Source organism: Gopherus flavomarginatus, chromosome 7, assembly GCF_025201925.1.
Source record: "Gopherus flavomarginatus isolate rGopFla2 chromosome 7, rGopFla2.mat.asm, whole genome shotgun sequence".
NCBI lineage: Eukaryota > Metazoa > Chordata > Testudines > Testudinidae > Gopherus > Gopherus flavomarginatus.
The window spans coordinates 91,491,866-91,514,329 of NC_066623.1; the positions used below are offsets into that span (position 1 = coordinate 91,491,866).

Consider the following 22,464-nt stretch of genomic DNA (forward strand, 5'->3'; position numbering starts at 1 on the left):
CCTCTGTCATGCAAGAACTTTTCCATTGAGGGAAAGGTTTTATTGGTATAAATAGAAACTAAATGCAATATTGGAAGCGACTAAGGAAGATAGTAGCCTGTCAAAAATACATGAGCCCCTGGTCATTCAATGGATCTCCAAGACAAATACCCTAATATTTTCATAAAGCAAAAAATGATTTGTGACAAAGCTAGTACCCCCCTAAAATATTTTACATCTGTCAGAACATCCTTACATGTAATTAGACTAACTCATTAAGATGCAACAGCACCATATTCCTCAATTATTCAATATGTTTATTAGCAAAATTAAATAGGAAGCTGGAGAAATATAGATAGCCTTAAGCCAAGATAACAGATTCCAACTACTGAAGACAAAGTTGGTTTTAACCTTGACAATAATAAGGAATAAGTATACTGTTCCTCAGTAAATAGTAAAATTGTGTGTCTTCTTTTGAGCAATCAGGAAAGGAGTAGGAAGAAAGCAAAGTAGTCATACCGTTGAAGGGCGCTGTATTAATTTCAATGGAATAAATGGGCCCAAAGAGTCAAAAGGTGTTAATATGATCCTGTCACTGTTCAACATTAAAGAGTTTTAAACAAGGTTCAGGCTTTTGGAATACAATGACTTCTGCCTGCTCAGTGGCAAACACACCACTAAAAAAAATTCTTAACCTTTACCAAAGATATAGAAAAGGAGGGGAAACAATTAAAGCATTTGAAATGTAAAATGTCAAGTAATGCCTTTGTTTTAACAGCGTACCAGGACAGCTGGAGTCTTTAGAAGAAAATCCTGTTAGTCACTCTTTCAGGTGATAAATATCTTTTTAGGAGAAATGAAGTCAGTTGAAATGGGCTGGAGCTATTAATGTCTAATCCTATTTCCTAGAAGACAAAGCAAGACAAACATACCCAAAAAGGAGAGAGAGAAAAGACCAGCAAAGGGAGAAATGCAGTTTCTGTGTCTGGTGTTGACTCCTACTTGCTACCACACTGCTGGAGAAACCCAGGGATAGCACACTCTGAGTCCTAGCAAACTTGTACCAGCATCAAACTGTCTAGGGCATTGCTTTTTGCTGCCAGTTTGGTCACATATTCATAGCAAAGTTGCAAAACATAGTCTTGGCCAGCTAAGCCAGATTCTTGATAGAGAGAAGGCAAAAGGAGAAAGAGTAAAGAGAAGAAATAGGACATACGAAGGTGAATAAACAGTCTCATATCCCAGGTGGTATTTGGGATTTAGCCGAAGCTGGTGGAGGTGGAAATATCATTTGAGTTCCTCTCTCTCCCAAAGGATCAGGATGATGAAAGCCCAACGATGCTATGGTACAGTCTGGGGTCCCGGGAGACTGTGGTTGTGATAGTCACAGTGGTTGTGGCAGTCACAGTTACCTTCTGTTTCACCTGTGCCCCATCTCCCCTGCCAGTAGTTGTCAGACAATTTCTTAATTCCCTCGCAGAAGTCTTTTCTTTAAGAACTCCAAAAGGGAGTGATGGGTGGAACAGCCCATGCCCTCATTATTTTGTTAATCATTTAGGCCTAATTTTTCCACACACCAATTTTGGTCTATTAGTTTCTGGTCCCACACTTCTTCTTTACCATGTGTGATCTCACCATCATCCTTAAATTATATCAATAGGCCTTTATATTTTGACTAATTCAGTTTTTCAGTCTCCTTTTTGCACCTCTTCCCATGAACAAACATTTATTATTATAGATTATTATGACATCTTATGAACTTTCACTCAATTGTCACACTTAGGGTAAAAATTTGCAGGCCCAATTATTAGGGCTAGGGTGTTGTTGTATTTTGGAGGTGGGATAGGATTGTCGGAAGATAATGCTGGCTTGAGCCCCAGGCCATGGGCTGGAATTGACCACCTGCTGGCTTCAGGGGAGAAGGAGCGAGAGGGCATGGCCTCCTCAGGGTGGACTTGGGCACGGCCCTGGCCTGGGTTAGAGGAGGTTTAGCCTCCCCTGGCCTTCAATACCAACCACCCATGACTAAGCATAAGCAAAAGATCTCCAGTGCTTGCCGTGGGTTAGCCCTAAAGGACATATAGAGTTCGCTTATTACAGAAGCTTCTATTACTTCTTGAAACTTATTTCTGGAATCCGTTTGCGTGTATATAGTTTTACTTACTTTAAACCTTGTAAATAACTCTCTTATCTCCTTTTCCCAGTTAAGGAATTTTGAAATAGTTTATTATAGGATTGGCCACAAGCATTGTCTGTGGTGCGAGATCTAAGATACAATTATCCTGGATTAAGTGACCAATCCTTTGGGACTGGGAGTAATTTGAACATTACTGTGAGCTTTGCGTCCACTGTTACTGGCCTTCAGAAACCATCACACTGAAAAATACAAGTTGATACAAGTGCTCCTCGTGAGCACACGCATCACCAACACAAGGAACCAAGTATGCACATACACACGATTTAATAATTGTGGTGGCTTTCAGATTCTGTGGGCTTGTCTACACTGCAACGTTGTCAACAAAACTTTTGTCTTTCACAGGTACTTAAAAAAGCCTCCCCGCGAAAGACAAAAGTTTTGTCAACGCAAGTGGCAGTGTGAATGCAGCTTTGTTGGCAGGACCACTCTCCTGCCGACAAATCTAACACCGCTTGAGGGGCTGGAAGTATTTTGTTGGCAAAAGTGCTGACAAAATACCGACAGAGAACGTTTACACACGCTGACTTTTAGCAACAAGGCTGCGTACTGTAGACAAGCCCTTAATGTCAGGTAGCTAATAAAATTGTTACATTGTTTTGAAAAGGCTGTCTGGTATCACTGCAACTACTTACTGAGAGCATTGCACCCTGAAAGGGTGGAAAAATGCAGGAATCTGGCTCAGTTGGACTCTCTGCAGTGTGGGGTGGGGATAGGTTGACCAGACAGCAAATGTGTATTAGAAGACTATATAAGAAAGACCCAAAAATTGGACTGTCCCTATAAAATTGGGACATCTGGTCACCCTAGGTGGGGGTTAAATATCAGCATTTATGCCACACTCCCCATCAGTTCTCAGCCTGGGACAGGGAAGCTAATGATCCAAGCAGCAGACCAAATTCAGTGATGAATCCTAGTCACGTGCCATCTGAGACACATTCTACGTATGTTAAGACAGCGACTACAGGGAGCCATGGAGAGAGAGAAGAATTGCTGAAACCTGAAGACTCAGTTTTGGAGGGGCCACCTCCGTGGAATAGCAGGGATCAAGGGCCAGATAAACCTTTTGTGGGCCCAGCCCCAAACATATTTGTGGGCCTCCATGGAAGCAATGGAGCATGGCACGGGGACAGCAGTCCCCAGAGTTAGGTCCCAACCAGAGGCAATGGGCATGGCATGGGCACTATTTACACACCAGCAGTTGCCAGATGCAGTGGCCCGCCTGGCCCTGTGCTGCCAGCATGCCCCTTCCCCTGGGGGACAGACCCATGCTGCACCCCACAGCACCCCCAGCCAACACCGGAACAACCCCCTCCCAATTCCCTATGGCCAGAGCCCTCCTGGACCTGCTATGCCCAACACCTTCCCCAACTCCCCCCCGCCAAAGGCACAGCACCTTGCACACCACCACCCTTGCCCAGCGCCCCCCTTCCCTCAGCCCCACCACCAGGACCGTCCGTAGGATTTATGGGGCCCTATGCAGTATTATTAAACTGGTACCCCTATGCCAAATTTGGAGCACAACCAGCCCCCCTGCCCACAGACCCCCAGAAGAACCCCCACCCAATGCTGACACACTGAGCTTCATATGCAGCAGATGCTGCAACACCCTGGGCTTGCAGCCCAGGGGAAGGGATGAGGCACCAAAGGATACCAAGCCACCCAGCCCGCCTCACGGCAGCGGAGAATCACAGTTCCCTGCAGAGACCCCCATACCCTCTCCCTCATGCAGAATGTGCTGCACCGGTGCATTTGGCTCTGTGAATACGGCCCCTGCCTAAGGAGCCTGTAGTGTGTGCTGGGTGTGCGGGATCCGACCCACTCTTATTTGCTGTCCCAGTGGTGCCCCAAACTTTTGGGTGCCCTACACGGCTGTGTATGCTGCATATGCCTAATGATGGCTCTGCCTACCACAACCTCTCAGCACCTCCCACAGAACCTCCATGCCCTAGTGCCCCATCACCTCACCGTCCAGCACCCCCCCGAGACCCACCCTCCAGCCACTGCCTCCCGGACGCACTCACCAGCCCTGCTGTGAAGTGACTGTGTCTGCTAGGTTGAGCCAGCAGCACAGCGAGAGCTGGTCCTGAGGCCAGGAATTTTAAAATAGTAAAATTCATGCTTTCAGCTATTTAAATCTAAAATTTCACAGTGTTGTAATTGTAGAGGTCCTGACCCAAAAAGGAGCTGTGGTGGGTGTGACATTATCTAATTAAAATATGACCATATAGATCATTGTTGCAACCACTGATCTATATTTGCAACCAATCTTGTACAAAATGTGGCATGTAAAATGTCTATGGAAAGGTTATGATTTGCTGGTTATGATTATGCTATTTGTATGTATGTATCATTTTTGTATTTGAAGTATGAGTATTGTCTCTATACGTGGATTTCAAAGGTTTGCTCCTGGGGTGACGCCACAAGGTATTCAGCCTGCACATCTTGGAGGGACTATTCAAATTGAGTGGCCCATCAAAAGGACACTTAACTCACAAGGGACGCAGGGAGATGCCCATCTAAACTGAATGCACTTTCCTGTGAATGTTCCATCTGAACTATAAGTAATGGCTTCCTGCTATGATTAAGTGAAATCAGGCATGAACAGGTGACTTGCCCATGAGACTCCAAACTCCCATCTTTTACCTGTAATTTTCTACTAACTGTGCTGAGGGCTTTGTTTGAAACAATGGGTTTTCCTCCACATGATAGAAATTATAAAAGGCCCTGGAAACACCTCCATTTTGCCTCTTTCCTGCTCAAGCCTCTGGACTATGAATTTATACTAATGGGAACATTCTAATCTATGGACTGAGAACCTTCCAATGATTTGGAAGTAACTAGAGACTTCACTTAAGCCAGCAGTTTATTCCATCACTGCTACAAGCCTGAAACAAGAACTTTGCAATTATTGTATGTATTTGATTCTTTTAACAAATGTAACTCTCACTCTTCCTTCTTTTTTAAAAATAAACCTTTAGATTTTAGATACTAAAGGACTGGCAACAGCGTGATTCTGGAGTAAGATCTGAGTTACATATTGACCAGGGTGGGTGGCTGGTCCTTAGATATCAGAAGAACTTTTTATTTGATTAGATTGGTTTTAAAGAACCACTCATCATAAAGTCTAGTGTTTCTGGTGTGACACAAGGACTGGAATATCTAGGGAAACTGCTTTTATGACTTCTTGTCACCCAGCATAGTGAAACAGAAGTATACTTTTGTTGCTTGTTTGGTATACCTCATGGGAGAATAACCTCCAGTTTTGGGGTATATCTGCCCTATTTCTCAGTAGTTTGCCCTGAATTTGGTATTCTCAGTTGTGACCCACTGAGGCACACTTACGGGGGGGCTGCAAAGGGGGGGGAGGAGATCATGGTACTGCTACTCTTACTTCTCCACTGCTGCTGGTGGCTGCCTTTAGAGCTCAGCAGCTGGAGAGTGGTGGTGGCTGCTGGCTGGGATCCCAGCTCTGAAGGCAAAGCCGCTGCCAGCAGCACTACAGAAGTAAGGATAGCATGGTATGGTATGCCACCCAGCTCTGAAGTAAGGGTGGTAATACTGTGACCTCCTAAAATAACCTTGAGACTCCCTCCAACTCCCTTTTGGGTCAAGACCCCCTATTTGAGAAATATGTACAGTATAAGGTAAAAGCACATAAAAGATGAGATTTCATCGGCAGAGACCAGATTTCACTGTCCGAGATGTGTTTTTCATGGACACGAATTTGGTAGGGCCCCTAGCAATGAAGATGGGCATTTCTCAATCATTTTAACCCTCTTCCTTTATCAGAAAAGATGCCAATAAATCAGTAAGTCTCAACAAAGATGAAGGCCATTAATTTGATGCATCTGTAGGCCAGAGATTGACTTTGCAGGTCAGGGTTTAGGCACATTGGCAAGGCAGCATTGGGAAGCTTGCATTGCTGCTGCTCATACTATATCGGTTCTGTGCACGAAGAGAGGACTTCACTCCCACTGGCTCTCAATCTGGAAGCCTTCACAAACACTAAATTCATACAATTAAAAAAAAAAAGCATGAACTTGAGAAATGTTATTGACCAATAGGATATGAAACAGCTGTGAAATTAGGGCTCAATTCCACAGGATCAGCATACAAGCTGTCTTTTCATTTTATGAGATGTTATTTTTCATATTTTTCTTACCTTAAATACCATACTCACAAATAACATTTGTGCAACTGTTTTTAGCCTACTTAAAAAACAATCAGTGAACAGAAAATGTCTGGAGAGGAAAAAACACAAAAACTACACAGCACAATGTGTTGCTGATCAGAGTTATGGTGCTATGTGGAGCAGGGGAAGATCCTTACACATTTCCCCCTCTACATTCCATTTGGTGCTAGTCAGTGCTTTCTGCATTTGCTCTCAGCAGAATTAAAATTAGCAAAATTTCAGAAGGAGTCAGTTTATTTTTCAGTTTTCTTTGCTAAGAAAAAGTATATTTTCAGAATTAAGCCACAACTTAACCTGTTTGGGATGACAGGTTAAATGCTATAGCTTTTATTTTATTTATTTATTTTTACCATTGCATTGAACAAAGTGAATGCTATTAATACTTTACCAAATAAGGAACAGCACAAATTTCTGCTGTTGGACATGTGATCACTATTTTTTATGTAAGCAAAAAGAGGTGTTCCCACATATCCATATTAGATTTTTTCCAGAGTGCCGTTGAATAAATCCCACCCACCTGCTGTTCTATGACTCATGCAGATAGATTTTTATGTTTACAAGGCTCAGCAGTGACAGATCCCCACGTACTGTAAGATGTAATAAGAACCAAGTTATACTAAAAAAACAAAGATGGCATAGTTTGATCTAAATTGTTAGTTTAAGTCTGTCCGATTTAACATGAAACAAAGGGGTCCATTCTCCCTTTGAATCATGGTAATGGGAGTTATATGTGCTTACCAAAAAGAAAAAAAAAAAAAATACACCCACAGCCCCAGGTATCACTCATCCTTTCTGCATTACAGCAAAGTCCAGTTTAGAAGATTATGTAGTAAGTTGTTGCTCACTTTTTGAATGTTCTGACTGCATTCCAGGGCTTGAAGATGCCGTATTACTTCCGAGAACATAGGTCACATTTACAGGATGGGAGACTCCATTCCGTAATTCAGTGACTCCAAAGGGGTTTGTATAGTCAGCAGACCATAACTCTCAATACGAGACTGTGGCCAAAAGAATGCATGCAATCCTCAGATGCATAAAAGAGGAGCTTTAGTAGGAGTTCAGAGATTATTTACCTCTCTTTTTGGCACTGGTGTGACCGCTGATGGAACACTGTGTCCAGTTCTGGTGTCCACAATTCCAGAAAAATGTTATTAAATTGGAGAGGGTTCAAAGAAGAGCCACAACAGTGATTAAAGGGTTAGAAAACATTCCTTATAGTAACAGACTCAAGGAGCTCAATCTATTCAGCTTAAAGAGAAAGTAATCAAATCACCCTTTAACTGCCTTTGTTCTCTATAGAGGAGAACAGACATTTGATAATAAACCCTTCAGTCTAGCAGACAAAGGCATAACACAGTACAATGGCTGAAAGCTGAAGTAGACAAACTCAGACTGGAAATAAATTGTAACATTTTAAGTGAGGGTAATTAGCCTTTGGAACAATTTACCAAGAGTCATTAATTGCCTACAGCTGTGAACAATGTGACTGTGCTGGATTCATGGTGTATGTGCAAATACCGCCACTGAACACTGGTATCATGATGCTCAAATGCCTATTACCTTCACCACATCACCATGGTTCTAGCACTAGTATCCATATTAGCTGGGTTTGATAGATTTACTTACGCTATTACACTCCCTTCCCCCACTACATCTTAGGCCATCACCCTACAATTTAAAGAAAACAAAACCACATATACTGCTTATGGAGAACTGTATTTAAATGCAACATATAGATAATCCCCCTTTTTCAGGATGTGTGTGTGTGTGTGTGTGTGTGTATATATAAATAAAAACTTAAAAACCCACCCTAAAATAAAAAGTTACTAGACCACTCTTGTTTTTGCTAGACCTGACCCTTCGCTCCACTTTTTCTTTTCTTACATCGTACTACCATTCTTTAACTTACTTTCATCAGTCTCTTCTACTCACTATCTTAGTGGTTCTCAATCTCTTGGCATTCAGGACCCATTTGTAAACCTTGATGGTATGTCAACCCAGTAAATAGCTTTAGCACAAAAAACTTCTGAATTATCATAAGAAATATTTAGTAATTATGTTAATGTGTATTGTGTGAGTACTAAATAATTACACTACAAGTACCATAATGGGGTTTCTATGGCTCCTATCCCACAGGGCTTAGCTCCCTGTTCTGAGCTTCGAGACCTCCGAGGTCAAAGTGCCACTTAGGTGTGGCCCAACCCTACAATAGGGGTCTGGTCAGGCCAAGAGTGGCATTGAAACTTGGTATGAGGTCACTGTCCAGTCACACAAATTTGGCCCAGCTAGCCCCCCCAGTCATGACAGAGAGGCAGCTGGGATGAACCTGAGCAGTGCTGCAGCACTGCAAACCCATGCTCCAGGTCTCAATGTGCATAGCAGGGTGCTGAGCCCAGCCAGCCCCACAGCTGTAGGAGCCACCGCTACCGGATGAGATTGGGGTAGGCTCTGCAATGCTCATCCCTTCCAACGTCCCATGCAACCCTTTGACACATTCTGGCAACCCCATTTTGCCCCATGGGTTGAAAAACTCTGCACTGTCTTACATACAGCCACCCATCCCTCACATATAGGTGTCTAGTAAAATTTTTGAAGCCCCAACTAGAGATATGAAGGATGGGAACCCCACCATCGAATGTCCAAATGAGAAGCCACTCTTACCTTCGTAATTGTGAGGAAAAGTGAGTTTGATGGTGTTCCTATCAGGGTGCTGTATCTGGACCTTGCCTGGAGACAGTCTTATGTACTAGCCATGGGCTAGCATCAGACAAATTTAAAGGTAATGCCTTCCCTTTTCAGTTGCTGCAAGAGAAGCAATATGCTCCTGCTCCTCATCCCCTCCTTGCTTCTTCCCACCCCCAGACTCCTGGTTGCTGGGAGATGTGGGTGGTTCTTCACTGCTCTACCTCTCCCCCTTCACCTAAACCCAAAAGTCCGTCTCAGTGAACAGCTCCAATTCCTGCCCTTGCTGCTGCTGCTGCTCAGCTCTTCTCAAACAGCAGAGTAAACAGATGTAATTCTTCTCAGTTTTACTGCTGTCTACAGGATTTTGAAAAGCTACAGTGAAAACGAACACAATTCTGATCAGCTTTCAGTTCAAGCTGCAACTTGAACTATTAGCAGCAGAGGTACAGAAGCTCACTCCGTAGATTTCAGAAGATAGTATTATAGTGGTTCAGGGCTGGAAGATTTTCTTTGCCATGATAGGCAGTTGCACAGTGAAACCTTCAATTCTGCATAGGACCCATATGCTAGAAAGCTTCATGCTTGCAATCACCATGTGATTTTTCAAACCTTTCATTTTAGTTCTACTGGAGTGACAGGGACAGAGAGCTGCGATGAGGAGCAAACAAAAAATTAGGAGTAAAACAGTGTGTTCTACACTTCCACAATTGTACACATTTCTTACATTCATATGTATTCTCTCATAAGGAATAACCCATGAGACAGCACACTAGCGCAGAGGTGGGCAAACTATGGCCTGCGGGCGACCATCCTGCCTGGCCCCAGAGCTCCCGGCGCGGGAGGCTAACCCCGACCCTTCCCCTGCGGTCCCCTCTCCCCCACAGCCATGCAACCGCACGCGCAGCACTCTGGGTAGCAAGGTTGTGCGTTCCTGTCGAGCAGCACGTCAGGGCAGGGCAGGGCGGCTACTAGACATGCTGCTCTGAATGGCATGGTAAGGAGTCCGGGGGTTGGATAAGAGACAGGGGGCAGTTGGATGGGGCGGAGGTTCTAGGGAGCGGTCAGGGAAGAGTTGGATAAGCGTGGGAGTCGTGTGTGTGAGAGAGAGAATGAATATGATATATAGAGAGAGAGGGGTTAGAGCAGTCAGGGGACTGGGAGCAGGGGAGAAAACAGGATTTGTCTTCAGCAGAACAAGAAGTGGGATTTATGCCGCATAAAATCCGTGAATGTTGCCAATTCACACTAGGTTTCCAATTTTACATTTAACTATGAGGTGTTTTATTACTTTGTTTTCTCTCTCTTGACAGCAATCCTTATATAACATATGGGAGATCTGACATTTTAGAGAGATGTGAATTAGGCACCAGTGAAGAGGCAGTTTTCTTATACTATTTTGGACAAAAAGAGTTTCCCTCTAACTCTAATGTCATCCTCATTCTTAAGTACCTAGAATTTAATTTCTCTGCCCCTCTGTATTCACCAGCTTTATTGTACTTTGAAATATTAAGCCTGTACCATAGCCCTTCAGGGCAGAAATTGCCTTTTACCTAGGTTTTTACATTATTGAACACAATGGCCCCCAATCACAAATGGGGGTTCTGGGTGCTACCATAAATAAATGTGTGTTTCCATTTACAGTAAATATTGAGCTGTCCACTAATAGCATCATAAAAAAAATCAAAAGGAGGGTAGAGAAGGGAAAAAACTAGGAACCACGATAAAATAAATATTCTTAGACATACACAAATGTTCTCATGTTATTTATTACATTTCCTCAATAAACACAAAATCCATAAATTATTTCAAGTTACCAGTTCATCTAAACGTACCATAATCATGTTCTTACAGGCTGGTGACTGAATTTTGAGTCCTTTATTATGAATATTGACTAAGTTCAGTGTTTGTTTAGAGATTTTTAGATCTCAAGTCTCATCCTTTCCTTCCTATTGCTCCCTTTCCCACTGCTGCCAAAATTACATACACATAATACAGGTCTAGCCTTATATACCAGTTCTTTTTAACTGACCTCTGACAAACATCCAGCAATGGCTGGATAAAAAGAAATTATAAACAAAAAAATTTTTTGAGCCCCACCTAAATAGATGAGTAGATAATCAGAGAAGGTACAAATCTCTCCATCCCTGGACCAACTGTCCTCAGGATAGGCTGAGCTAGCACACAGCCAGGCTATAGTCTTTCTTGCCTCTTGTCACTCCATGGGTGCTCCGGGGCTGGAGCATCCACAGGGAAAAAATGGTGGGCGCTGAGCACTCATCAGCAGTCCCACATCAGCTCTCTCCTTCCCCTTCAATGTTTGCCGGTGGGCTCCATTGATCAGTGCCTCTCCCTCCCTCCCTCCCTCCTGCCTGCTGCAAACAGCTATTTCAGGGCATGCAGGAGGCTGAGGGAGGGATAGGAGCGAGGACATGGTGCGCTGGCAGGAAGGAGGCGGCAAGTCGGAGCTGGGGAGAGGCGGGGCAGAGGTAGGGCCTTGGAGTAAGGGGTGGAGTGGGGGCAGTGCCGAGCGTTGAGCACCCTCTGTCCCCCCGAGACAGTGGAAAGTCGGCACCTGTGTATCAGGGAAGGGGATTACCTCAGACCAGGCCTGTATGCTTGTAGTGGGAAGATGCATTTGCCTAGTCTCCCTTTCAAGCTAAGAAAAACCTCACACACCTAAATCTCTGTTGGTTTTAAATGAAGGGACTTTGCATTAAGGCCAATGCAGCAAATCACTCAGCATGCATTTCATGTTCGAAGTCAGGACTATAAAGGACCACTGGTTCTCTCTCTCATCATGCATAATTTATGTGTGTTCATTTTCAAAGCCATCACACATTATCCCCACCCTATCTTCTGATTTGTGATCAACTTGTCAACTCCTGCCTCCTGTCCACCAATACTGCCAGTTCCCCTTGCCCACTTGTAACACTTTCAAGCAACCACTTCCATGCTTTTTTGCATGCTGCAAACATTCACAAAAAAACCTAACTAATTATCTTCCTGAGAACTCTTCTTCTCCTTGATGCCTACAAAAAACTTGACAACTGTTAGGCTATGGGTGTGCTGAGACCACTACTTACCATGCTGACCCATATTGTCTCACTGTACTCTTACAGTTTTGTGTGGCTGTATCCATCTGTTGTATCATCTCATACTCAGATAATAAGCTGTTTGGGGCAGAGACCATCTTTTTGAGTCTATACAGAGCATAGTACAATAGGGTCTGGTCCATGACTAGGGCTGCAACACTAGTCTCCATTATAATTATTTGTATTACCATAAAGAGAGTGCTTTAGAAATACGTGAGGTATTTGTAAAATGTTCAAAAAACTAAAAAAAAAAGTGGCTAGACAGATATATTTAAGCTTATCAGAATTTTGTTGATTTTGATAGATGTTTATTTTTAAGCATTTAAGATTTTTTTTAATTTAAAATTTTCAAAGTTGTGAGAAATTTCAAGGAGGGGTCACACAATTGGAAGGGCAGACAATTATTTAACAACTGTAGATGTTGAGATTCAAAACTTCAAAGCTTTATAATGGTTAAAATACAAGTTGTCCGCATCACATCAAAATATACAAAGTAAAAATCCTCAAATCAAATTAACAAGTTGTCAAGCAGCATTTTTCTTACTTTGTAAATTTTGATCATTTATGGAAATACTTTTAATTAGTTTGTGTGTTTACGGTGAATCAACACTTACTGACATTTACTGATTAAAAAAAATCTAAACCTTCCAAGCACAGATAAAAATTTTACAGATATTCAAAAGAAAAGCTGTAAGGATGAAGTCCATCTCATATTCCTCAACTGAGCAGTCCCACTGAAGTTTTGTAAGCATCTGTACATTTTGTAGCATTGGACCCAAAAATGGACTAACCTTGTATTACGTCAGTTATATTTTAGCCCAGAGTAAAATTCTATAGCAGGATAAGAATTTTGTAAGAGAAATGCTGACAAAACTTTAACTATAGCATTGTAAGAGCAGTCACCGCAATAGAATCTTTTGTTCTTCCAATTTTTCCTTTCTGCTATCTAGTCCCCTCCCATTTATCTTCATCAAGAATCTTTAAAATCTACATGAATTTTCCTCTTCCATAAGTGTAAAAAAGTGCAGTAAGCAATTCACAAATGTCTGTGCAGTTCAGAATTAGAAGTATTAAAAACCCTGTACTTCCTGGCTTTCTAGGTAAATTGCACTAGGTCATTTAAACCAAAAAAAATTAATTTCTTTAAAAAAAAATAATAAAAGACCCTTGTGAGCAAAACTTTTCCTGGACATGATGACATTTATGACAGCAGAAGATGGCATATCTCAACTCCCCCCAAACCCCTATAAAGCAACTTGAAACTGATTACCAGGCAAAGAATTTGGCATGTTTTAAAATTACAAGCTGGAAACGTCTTGAACATTAGCAGCATTTTTTTCACCCAAAAGTCAACTTTCAAATCCAGCTTATAATGCTAAAATGCTCATATTAATACATACACACACGCATACATATACACACATACGCATGCACACAAACAAAAAAGTTCACTCTCAGCATTCTATCTTTTTCCTCATCTCTACTTGTACATTAAAAATACTGAAGGAATAACTAAGCAATGATTTTTAAAGGAACAGTATATATTATCTTCTAACAGTTACCAATATTCTGCTGTTTGGACTGTAGATGTTCGTTATCACTTCAGGAAACTCAGTTGCCAAAAACAAAGCTGGGAATGACTTTCCCCTCTTCTTTAAATATGAGATAGTTATCTTGCAAATGAGCCTCTCATGTATGCATGAATTCTATGTGTGATAATTAGGCATCACTTCTCTCATGCTCTGAAGTTTCAAGGAAGAAAGATATCTGGAAGCAAGGAAATTAAATTGCTCAATCCAGAATGTTATTCCATATTTCTGAATACAACATATTTCATTCTTTGAACTTATGTACATACCATACACATTCCAAGAAGTAGGATTACTTTGCTATATAGAACGTGTTCAATATTAATGTCGGCATATTCCCAAGATTTGCACTGCTGAACAGAAAGTTACATAGGGAAGGGGAACTGCTATCAGAGTTATAGATTCCCTAGCATTTAGAAACAATAGTCTTTCTTCCTTCCCAGGCTGTAGAACTAACATGATTATTTTAATAGACTGTTTTGGTTTGTTTGGTCATGTATTGAGGAAAAGAAAGCTAAGCAGGAATGAGGACAGTATCCTCTTTAGAGGTGATTATTACAGGTCAAAATGGGGAAGCTCTTTTTGCCTTGATCAACGGGTTAGTCACTGAAGGTACTAAACAGACTCTTGTACCAAAAGCAGCATGATAGCATAACCATGTTTCGATGCATTCTTTTGTTTCATGTGTTGACAGTAACATATTTATACCATATCTATTTCAGAACCTTACACAGGTAGTGACTATTCTTATACAGCCAAATGCAAGTCAGAGCATCTAGATAAAGGATGGGCAAACTATGGCCTGCATGCTGGATCCAGCCTGCCAGTTGTTTTAATCTAGCCCTCAAGCTCCCACTGGGGAGCGGGGTCAGGGGCTTACCCCACTCTGGTGCTCCAGCAGGGGAGCAAGGTTGAGAGTCACTTCACGCACCTCCTAGAAGCAGCGGCATGGCTCCCACATGAAGGAGCAGCTAAGGGGCTCTGCAGCCAATGGGAGCTATAGGTGCAGTGCCTGTGGACAGGGCAGCGTGCAGAGCCACCTGGCTGTGCCTCTGTATAGGAGCTGGGGAAGGGACATGCCACTGCTTCTAGGAGCCACTTAAAGTAAGCGCCGGCCAGAGTCTTCATCCCTGAGCCTCTCCTGGTGCCCCAACCCACTGCCCCAGCCCTGATCTCCCTCCCACCCTCAAAACCCCTCCATTCCAGCCCAGAGCACTCTCCTACACCCCCAAGTCCCACAGCCAGCATCCCCAGCCAGAGCCTGCACTCCTTCCTACACCACAACCCCCTGCCCCAGCCCTGATCCCCTTCCCACCTTCCAAACCCCTCGGGTCCCAGCCTACAGCACCCTCCCACACCCCAAACTTCTCATCTCCAGCCCCACTCCAAAGCCTGCACCCCCAGTGGCAGCCCTCACCCCCCCCACCCCCCCCACCACAACCTGGAGCCCCCTCCTGCACCCTGAACTCATTTCTGGCACCACCTCGGAGCCCACACCACCAGCCAGAACCCTCACCCCCTCCCACACTCCAATCCCAATTTTGTGAGCATTCATGTCCCACTACACAATTTGTATTTCCAGATGTGACCCTCAGGCCAAAAAGTTGCCCATCTCTGATCTAGACACAAGGGAAAAAAACCTGAAATGAGTGAAAGTTGTTTTTAGAGGAAAACTGCTTTCTGTCTTAAATGATTAGAGCAACATAAGAACTTAGAGTGTTCAACTAGAATGCAAGAGGCTTATAAAATTTTAAAGCAATTTGACACCAGTTATAAAGGATTCCATCTGAAAAACATTTACAGTGCAAGCATATATCAAAAAAAATGAAACAGAATATGCAGTGGTGACATTTGCCTGAGAGTCTTCTAATAAGAGCTAGGTCTTATATAGCACTTTTCACAAGTAATCTAAAAAGCACTTTACAAAGGAAGATAATACCAATATCCCTATTTTACAAATGGGGAAACTGAGGGACAGAGAAGGGGAATGACTTGCCCAAGTTCACTCAGGTCAGGGGCAGTCAGGAATAGAACCCGAGTCTTCCAGGCCCCAGTCCAGCATGCTAATTAGGCCATACTAGTCACCCTTCATTGTTTGGTAAACACTCCAATCTGTGCACTGCCAATAGGTTTCTGAGTAAGCTTACTTATTACAAGCAACAGGAAACACAGTGTTAAGGCCTTTAATAGGTTTTTAACTAACACAAAAATCAATCTTAAAATGCCCACTTTATATACATAATCTTTTAATTTCAGGGTGATTATAATGGGGAAGCCAATGGAATAGGAATACATCTCCATTCCCCTTCCTGGGACAGAATCAATTAATAGAAGCAGATAGGAAAAGGAATTCTCTTTTTCTGGAACAACTCCAGTTCTCTCTTTATGTGTTACTAATACAAGTCAATAGATCCTAATTAAATTAAAAAGCCAATCATTATTACATGAAAACAGTATTTTTTTAAAACATCTTAAATAATAAAAGCACATTTTTATGTCACGTTGGCAATGTGCAAAAATATAATTTACTTAAACCTAAGTTTAAATTGGAAATATATGATGTAGTAACAGAAGAATACACAGCAGCAGGCCATCCCCTGACACAGACATAGCAGATGTAAGCTATAGTATGTTCCTCTCCTCCCCTCCCACAAACACATACACTTAGTAGTCCAATTAAGTATTGCTATTACTTTCTCATATTACTAGCAATTAGGGCTAACAAGTTAGCCCTACTCTATGGCCTTCAGCTTCACCTAGAGCTGACTTTTTGTCATGTTGTAACATGTTAATTGTTTCTGGCCAAAAATACTTGTTCCTGGCTGTGGTTTGAGAACTTTAAGAAAGGTCTATGTTAAACACAACTAAATAGATAGGTTTCATTTGTGCCATCTCATTCCAAATTGACACAAGCTCAAAGAGCCTTGTAACCAAGGATGAGACAAATCCACTTTTTAAAAACTTTATCAGATGCTTACTATCAACTTCAGCATTAACTGGATACCAGATACAGAAACTGACACTACAGAAGTTAGTAAAATAATGGCTGTGGGCTCTGAAGCCTGGTCCTTTTGAGCACCCACTAGCCTGCCCACTGCTAAAAGCCCCTCCCCCAGTCTAGGGAAGAGCTACTGGACTGAGAAGCCAACCAACTTCGGGGAACAACAAAGGCAACAACAGGAACAGGCATGGGAGTCAAAGGGCAAAAACTAGGGAACCAGAAGGGGACACTGAGCAGAGAACCCCAGACAGCGCCCACTACTCCTCAAAGGCATCAAGAGAGCCAGTTGCCCAGAGAAACTCCCCTGCCAAAAGACAGCCCCACAGTCGCAGGGGTCTCCCTCTGCCAACCTCCTCTTCCTGGTGTTACAAATCGCCGCCATGGCCATGGCCAGGAGGAGGCTGACAAGCTGGTCCTGCAACTTCATGGGGTTTTAGATCTGGTGTGCATAAAGTAACAAGTGTGGGGAAAAGTGCAGCCAGAACCTCAATCAGTGGTTCTGGAGGAGCTGGAAGAGGGGCTGCAGCCTGGCACACTGAAGGTATGCGTGCGCCAGGATCTCCCTCACGCCATAGAAGGGACAGGCTTCAGGGACAAAGGTGAACTGCGCCAAGTACATGCCTGTGCTCTCAGCTCCACACAGGAGTCACCAGCTGATATCCCCGGCAGGCCGTGGGATTAAGATGGAATATAAGTTGGCCCACCAGGGTTCCCCACCCTCCACTGCTGGTGAAAGGTCCTGCCATTTGGGTGGGGAAATGAAGCATGTGCATCATGACTGCATATAGATGGTCTCTTGGTGCGGTTCGGAAATGGACCAGCTGCAAGACATGCAGCCAACTTGGGGTACTAGGAGGGAGAGACTGGGAAGGCTCATGGGCCAGGGGACCAATGGAAAGATCCAGAGGGCCTGGAGTGAGAGGCAGGCAGGGTGCACCCTCTCACAGGATCCGCTCAAAGAAAACCCCAGCCTCGGAGGACAGGGCTACCTCCACCTCCTGGAGAATGTGCCAGGAGGTTTTAAGGGTGGAGAGTTCCATGCGCTGATCGAGCGCTAGGGGATCCACCCAATCCCCCAGGACACAGTCCAAGAGATCTCCAATCTTGGTGACTCCCACCAGGACCAACCTCCGGCACACCTAGGGGGTCTCTGCCACCTGCACACAGAGCTGAAGATTGCATAGCAGGGCCTCCACAAGGAGATCTACCCTCTCAGTGGCCGCCACAGACCTAGTTGCTGAAACCAGCCTCCAGGTCCAGAGGAGGTCCTGGCAGAAGACTGGCAGCTCAGAGAGGTCTCGCGGAAGACCTCTTGGATGGAGAAAAAAAGAGCTGCCGGGTCATATTGGAGGCCTCGCAGGCAGTGGAGGAACGCACGAGCCAATATGCTCCACGCCAAGCCACCTGCACTATAAATGAGTCTCTGCAGGGCATGGAGGTGGAAGACATGGACCTGCTTGCGCGTGCACGTCAGGCCCTGTCCTCTCCTTCATGGGAAGATGGAGAACCCCTGCAGAGACCCAGTGCAGTTCTGGCCAAAAGAACTCCAGAACCAACTTCTGGAGATTGGCCAGGAACCTCAGGGGTGGGCACAGGGTGTTGAGTCGGTGCCAGAGCATGGACGGGACCAGTTGGTTAAGCACCAGCAATCCTGTTCAGCCCTGCAATCACCCAGTCACCCTGCCCTCTAAACCTTGCCGGTTCTCCAGCAGAGACAGATGTGCGGTAGAAAGGTAAATGCCAAGATAGAGCAGCGGACCCACGCTCCACCTGATGGCCTGAAGCGTGGGTGGGAGAGATTGCCCGCCACCCGGCCCCGACCACGAGGCCAGAGCTCTTGACCCAGCTGACTTGGGCAGAGGAGGCCGCTGAATAAACAGCTTGGCAAGCCTCCACCCGGCACCAGGTCGTCCGGGTCCTGGACCATGAGAAGCATGTCATTGGAATATGCTGCCAGGACCATCTGCACCTCCGGCTCATGCAGCACCAACACCATCAACCTCTTATGAAAGAGATGGAGGAAGGGCTCAATAGCCAGAGTATACAGCTGACCTAACAGTGGACAGCCTTGCCACACTCCTTGCACAAAGCTGACAGGTGCGGTCAAGGTCCAGCTGACCCTGACCAAACACTCCACAAAAGCGTACAGCACCTGGAGAAACCCCACAAACTGAGGCCTGAAGCCGAATGCCCATGGAGTGCCCAGGAGATACCTGTTGTCTGTACGGTCGAATGCCTTTTCCTGATCCAATGACAGAAGGGTGAACAACAGACCATCCCTACACCCTAGCTCTAAGAGATCCCAGACCAGGTAAAGATTATCAAAGATGGTACAGCCCGGGATGATGTAGGTCTGGTCAGGATGGACCACAGCAAGACGGCCTTTGCTATGACCTTGAAAAGGACCTAGGGGTTACAGTGAATGAGAAGCTGGATATGAGTCAACAGTGTACCCTTGTTGCCAAGAAGGCTAATGGCATTTTGGGCTGTATAAGTAGGGGCATTGCCAGCAGATCGATGGATGTGATTATTCCTCTCGATTCAACATTGGTGAGGCCTCATCTGGAATACTGTGTCCAGTTTTGGGCCCCACACTATAAGGAACATGTGGAAAAATTGGAAAGAGTCCGGCGGAGGGCAAAAATGAGTAGGGGGCTGGAGCACGTGACTTATGAGGAGAGGCCGAGGGAACTGTGATTGTTTAGTCTGCGGAAGAGAAGAATGAGGGGGGATTTGATAGCTGCGTTCAACTACCTGAAAGGAGGTTCCAAAGAGGATGGATCTAGTCTGTTCTCAGTGGTACCAGATGACAGAACAAGAAGTAATGGTCTCAAGTTGCAGTGGGAGAGGTTTAGGTTGGATATTAGGAAAAACTTTTTCACTAGAAGGGTGGTGAAGCACTGGAATGGGTTACTTAGGGAGGTGGTGGAATCTCCTTCCTTAGAGGTTTTTAAGGTCAGGCTTGACAAAGCACTGGCGGGGATGATTTAGTTGGGAATTGGTCCTGCTTTGAGCAAGGTTTGGACTAGATGACCTCCTGAGGTCCCTTCCAACCCTGATATTCTATGATTCTAGCAGCTCGTGCTGAGGAGCGAGACGGGACACCAGTTCTGGAGATCTCAGAGGTCCCCCTTCTTTGGCAGCAAGGCGAGCACTGCTTGACTGCATGACAGGGGGAGGACCCTGCTCTCCAATGATTTGGCCCAGATGGTGGCAAGGTCCAGGCTGAGGATGTCTCAGAATACACAGCAGAAATTCCATGGTCCATGCCCAGGGATTTATTAGTGCGCATGAGATGGAGAGCTTCCGAGAACTCGGCCGGAATGAGAGGCAGCTCCAGCTGTTCCTGGTCACCCATGCTGACTGTCCTGAGTTCATACTCTGCAGGCATCAGTGTTGGTCAGATCTGGAGAGAAAAGGCAAGCACAGAAGGCCCAGGCCCTCTTGCATATCGCCACCAGATCCCTGGGGGGGGGGGGGGAAGCATCAGCCACCAAAAGGCAGATGATGTGCTTCTTAACCCCCCATCTTCTACTGCAGGGCACAGAAGCGGAAGCCACGATCCATCTCTCTCAGGAGCTGAAACCTAGTAGGAAGATGCTAGAATCAACAGAGCATACCATCCTTAAAAATGAATATCCTAAAAAGGACTCAAAAGTAGCACTGACTGAATGAGAGCAGTGAAGTGCCAGGGCAAGGGGCACAAAGAATTTAGTGGTGGTACATCTTAAAAAGCCAGGGTGCATTTAGCTGAAAAGAGAAGCCACACTAGACAAAGAGTCACAAACCCCAGAAGAGGAACTTGGGCTTTCGTTCCCTCCCACCCCCCGTGGCTGGCATGCCAAGCGGAGAAGTCTCCGATCCTCAGCTGATCAGAACAGCTCTGCATACCCCGCAGGCTCACCTCACCATGCGGCAGCTAGCAACAAACGCGGCTGTTTCTTGAGTCGCTGCCAGTTACCGCAGACCTCTCGCCTCACCCACCCTCCCGTCGCAATAAAGCGCTAGTTCTAGGTAGCCCGAGCGCGTTACACAGGGGTGATATTGTCTCCGTGACCACGCTGCACAACAACGCGTTTACAAGCCGCCGCAGCCACCCGCCAGGACAACACCCCCCGCGGCACTGCAAGCCCCAAGCCCAGCGGGCTGACCGGCTTCGCCGCATCAGTTTTGGGCGGCAGTCACCTGGCAAGCGATGCTTCTCTTCCCCAGTAGCACCGCCCCAGAGCCATGCTGGGCCAGGAGCTTTGCGCCCCCAGGTATCACCCCGGGGTGGGACTCGGAGGGGGAGACTGTGCCCTGAAGACAACGAGCTCCCTCAGCATGGGGCCAGCGCCCAAGGGGGGGCGGTGCTCAGACCCCAGCGGCCTGCGAATGGCAGTAACCGCCCGCCCCGCGCGGAGCTTCTCCCTCCCTGACTCACTCAAAGCCGCAGAAGTCTCGGTCAGCGTTAGCAGGTCGCGAGCCAACCGAGCTCCCAGCAGCCCCCACGCTCCAGCTGAGACTAGCGCCACGCGCTGAAAATTAACCCTCAAAGCTCGCGAGATCCACCTGTTTACCTTCCGCGAGCTCCCAAATCCCGAACCGATCAAAGTCATCGCGTGATATCCAGCCCCCCTTTCCCCCGTACACAATAGGGTCTCTGAAATCCCGTTCCAGGAAGGAACTATCACGAGCCTTACCTCCCTGCCTCTGACGATTTCCCCTTCCGTGCCGCCTGAAGGGCATCTCCGGAGATATAACCCCGCCCCCACACATATACCAGCTTTCAGAGTGAAGTCTCACGAGATTTCCTCGTCTTCCACGTGAACCTCCACGAAATCCCACCCCTCCCTTCCAGAGGTCTCGCGAGGTTTCCTCTCCTTCCCTGCCCCCCTCCCCCGAGCACGATGCCGCGCAGGAATGTGAAAGGCTCCCGCCCGCCGCCATTTTCTTTCTTTCTTGGCAGGCAGCGAGTAGGGCAGGAAGCGCCGGCGGAGCGGCTATGGCGGATTATTCCACGGTGCCCCCTCCTGCTTCGGGCGCGCCCGGAGGAGGAGGAGGCGGAGGTGGGGGAGTCAACGATGCCTTTAAAGACGCACTGCAGCGGGCTAGGCAGGTGTGTAATGTGGGCACCAGCCCATCGGTAGCTCCGACCCTCAGGCTCGGGGGCCTGGAAGCGGCTCCCGATAGGGCATCCTCTGATCCTCAGCACCGGAATCTCCCCTCTACCTATTCTGGGACAAATAGGGTGGGTCCTCCGCAAATCCTTTGAAGCGTATCGGGCGGCTTCAGGGGTTTGTTCTTGGGAGGGGGCTGGAGCAAGGCTGGGTCTGCTTCCCTTTCAGGGGCCTCGTCTTCTGCGCACGTTGGGGTGACGGCGGTGCTCGTTGTTTCTTTCTCATTCCCCGCGCTGTGTACGCAGTGAGGAGGGATTCCTGTGCCTCCCCAGCACACACAACGGGGGGGGGCTCCTGCAGCGCCCTTGCTCCTTCAACACATAATGAGATGGGGGGGGAGGGTCCCCACCTCTGCTCGATCCCCGATAACCCCCCCTTGTACCCACAAGCTCCGTGAAGGGAGAGGTTAGGGAGGCGACTTTTCCCGGGCTCTGAGCTGTTTGCGGGGGGAAGCAAAGAGCGAAATCACAGCTAGTTACGACAAACGCCTTATCCCAGGCAGCGCGCAGCCCTGGGTCACCGCCCTGCGCTGGCTGGGGAGGCGAAGGAGAAGGAACTGCTTGTCGCAGG

The 22,464-nt window shown here is 46.0% G+C and overlaps 2 protein-coding genes across 11 annotated transcripts in view; one reads left to right on the forward strand and one right to left on the reverse strand.

Moving 5' to 3' along the window:
• DNAJB4 (DnaJ heat shock protein family (Hsp40) member B4) overlaps positions 1-21,508 on the reverse strand; it is a 41,052-nt gene extending 19,544 nt beyond the window's left edge. The window contains exon 1 of one of the 4 annotated variants that reach the window (XM_050961891.1): positions 21,418-21,508. The gene's annotated coding sequence lies outside the window, so the exon portion shown is untranslated. Of the gene's footprint in view, positions 1-9,029; positions 9,198-13,707; positions 15,079-21,158; positions 21,267-21,417 lie in introns of those variants that run through there. The other 3 variants (XM_050961887.1, XM_050961889.1, XM_050961888.1) reach the window with 3 other exon arrangements.
• A 104-nt stretch (positions 21,509-21,612) lies between these two features.
• Positions 21,613-22,464, forward strand: part of FUBP1 (far upstream element binding protein 1) — a 54,962-nt gene continuing 54,110 nt past the window's right edge. For 6 of the 7 annotated variants that reach the window (XM_050961874.1, XM_050961872.1, XM_050961873.1 and 3 more), the window contains exon 1: positions 21,613-21,833. In XM_050961874.1, the coding sequence (XP_050817831.1) occupies positions 21,720-21,833 (114 nt within the window). In that variant the 5' untranslated portion in view covers positions 21,613-21,719. The other variant, XM_050961878.1, reaches the window with a different exon arrangement.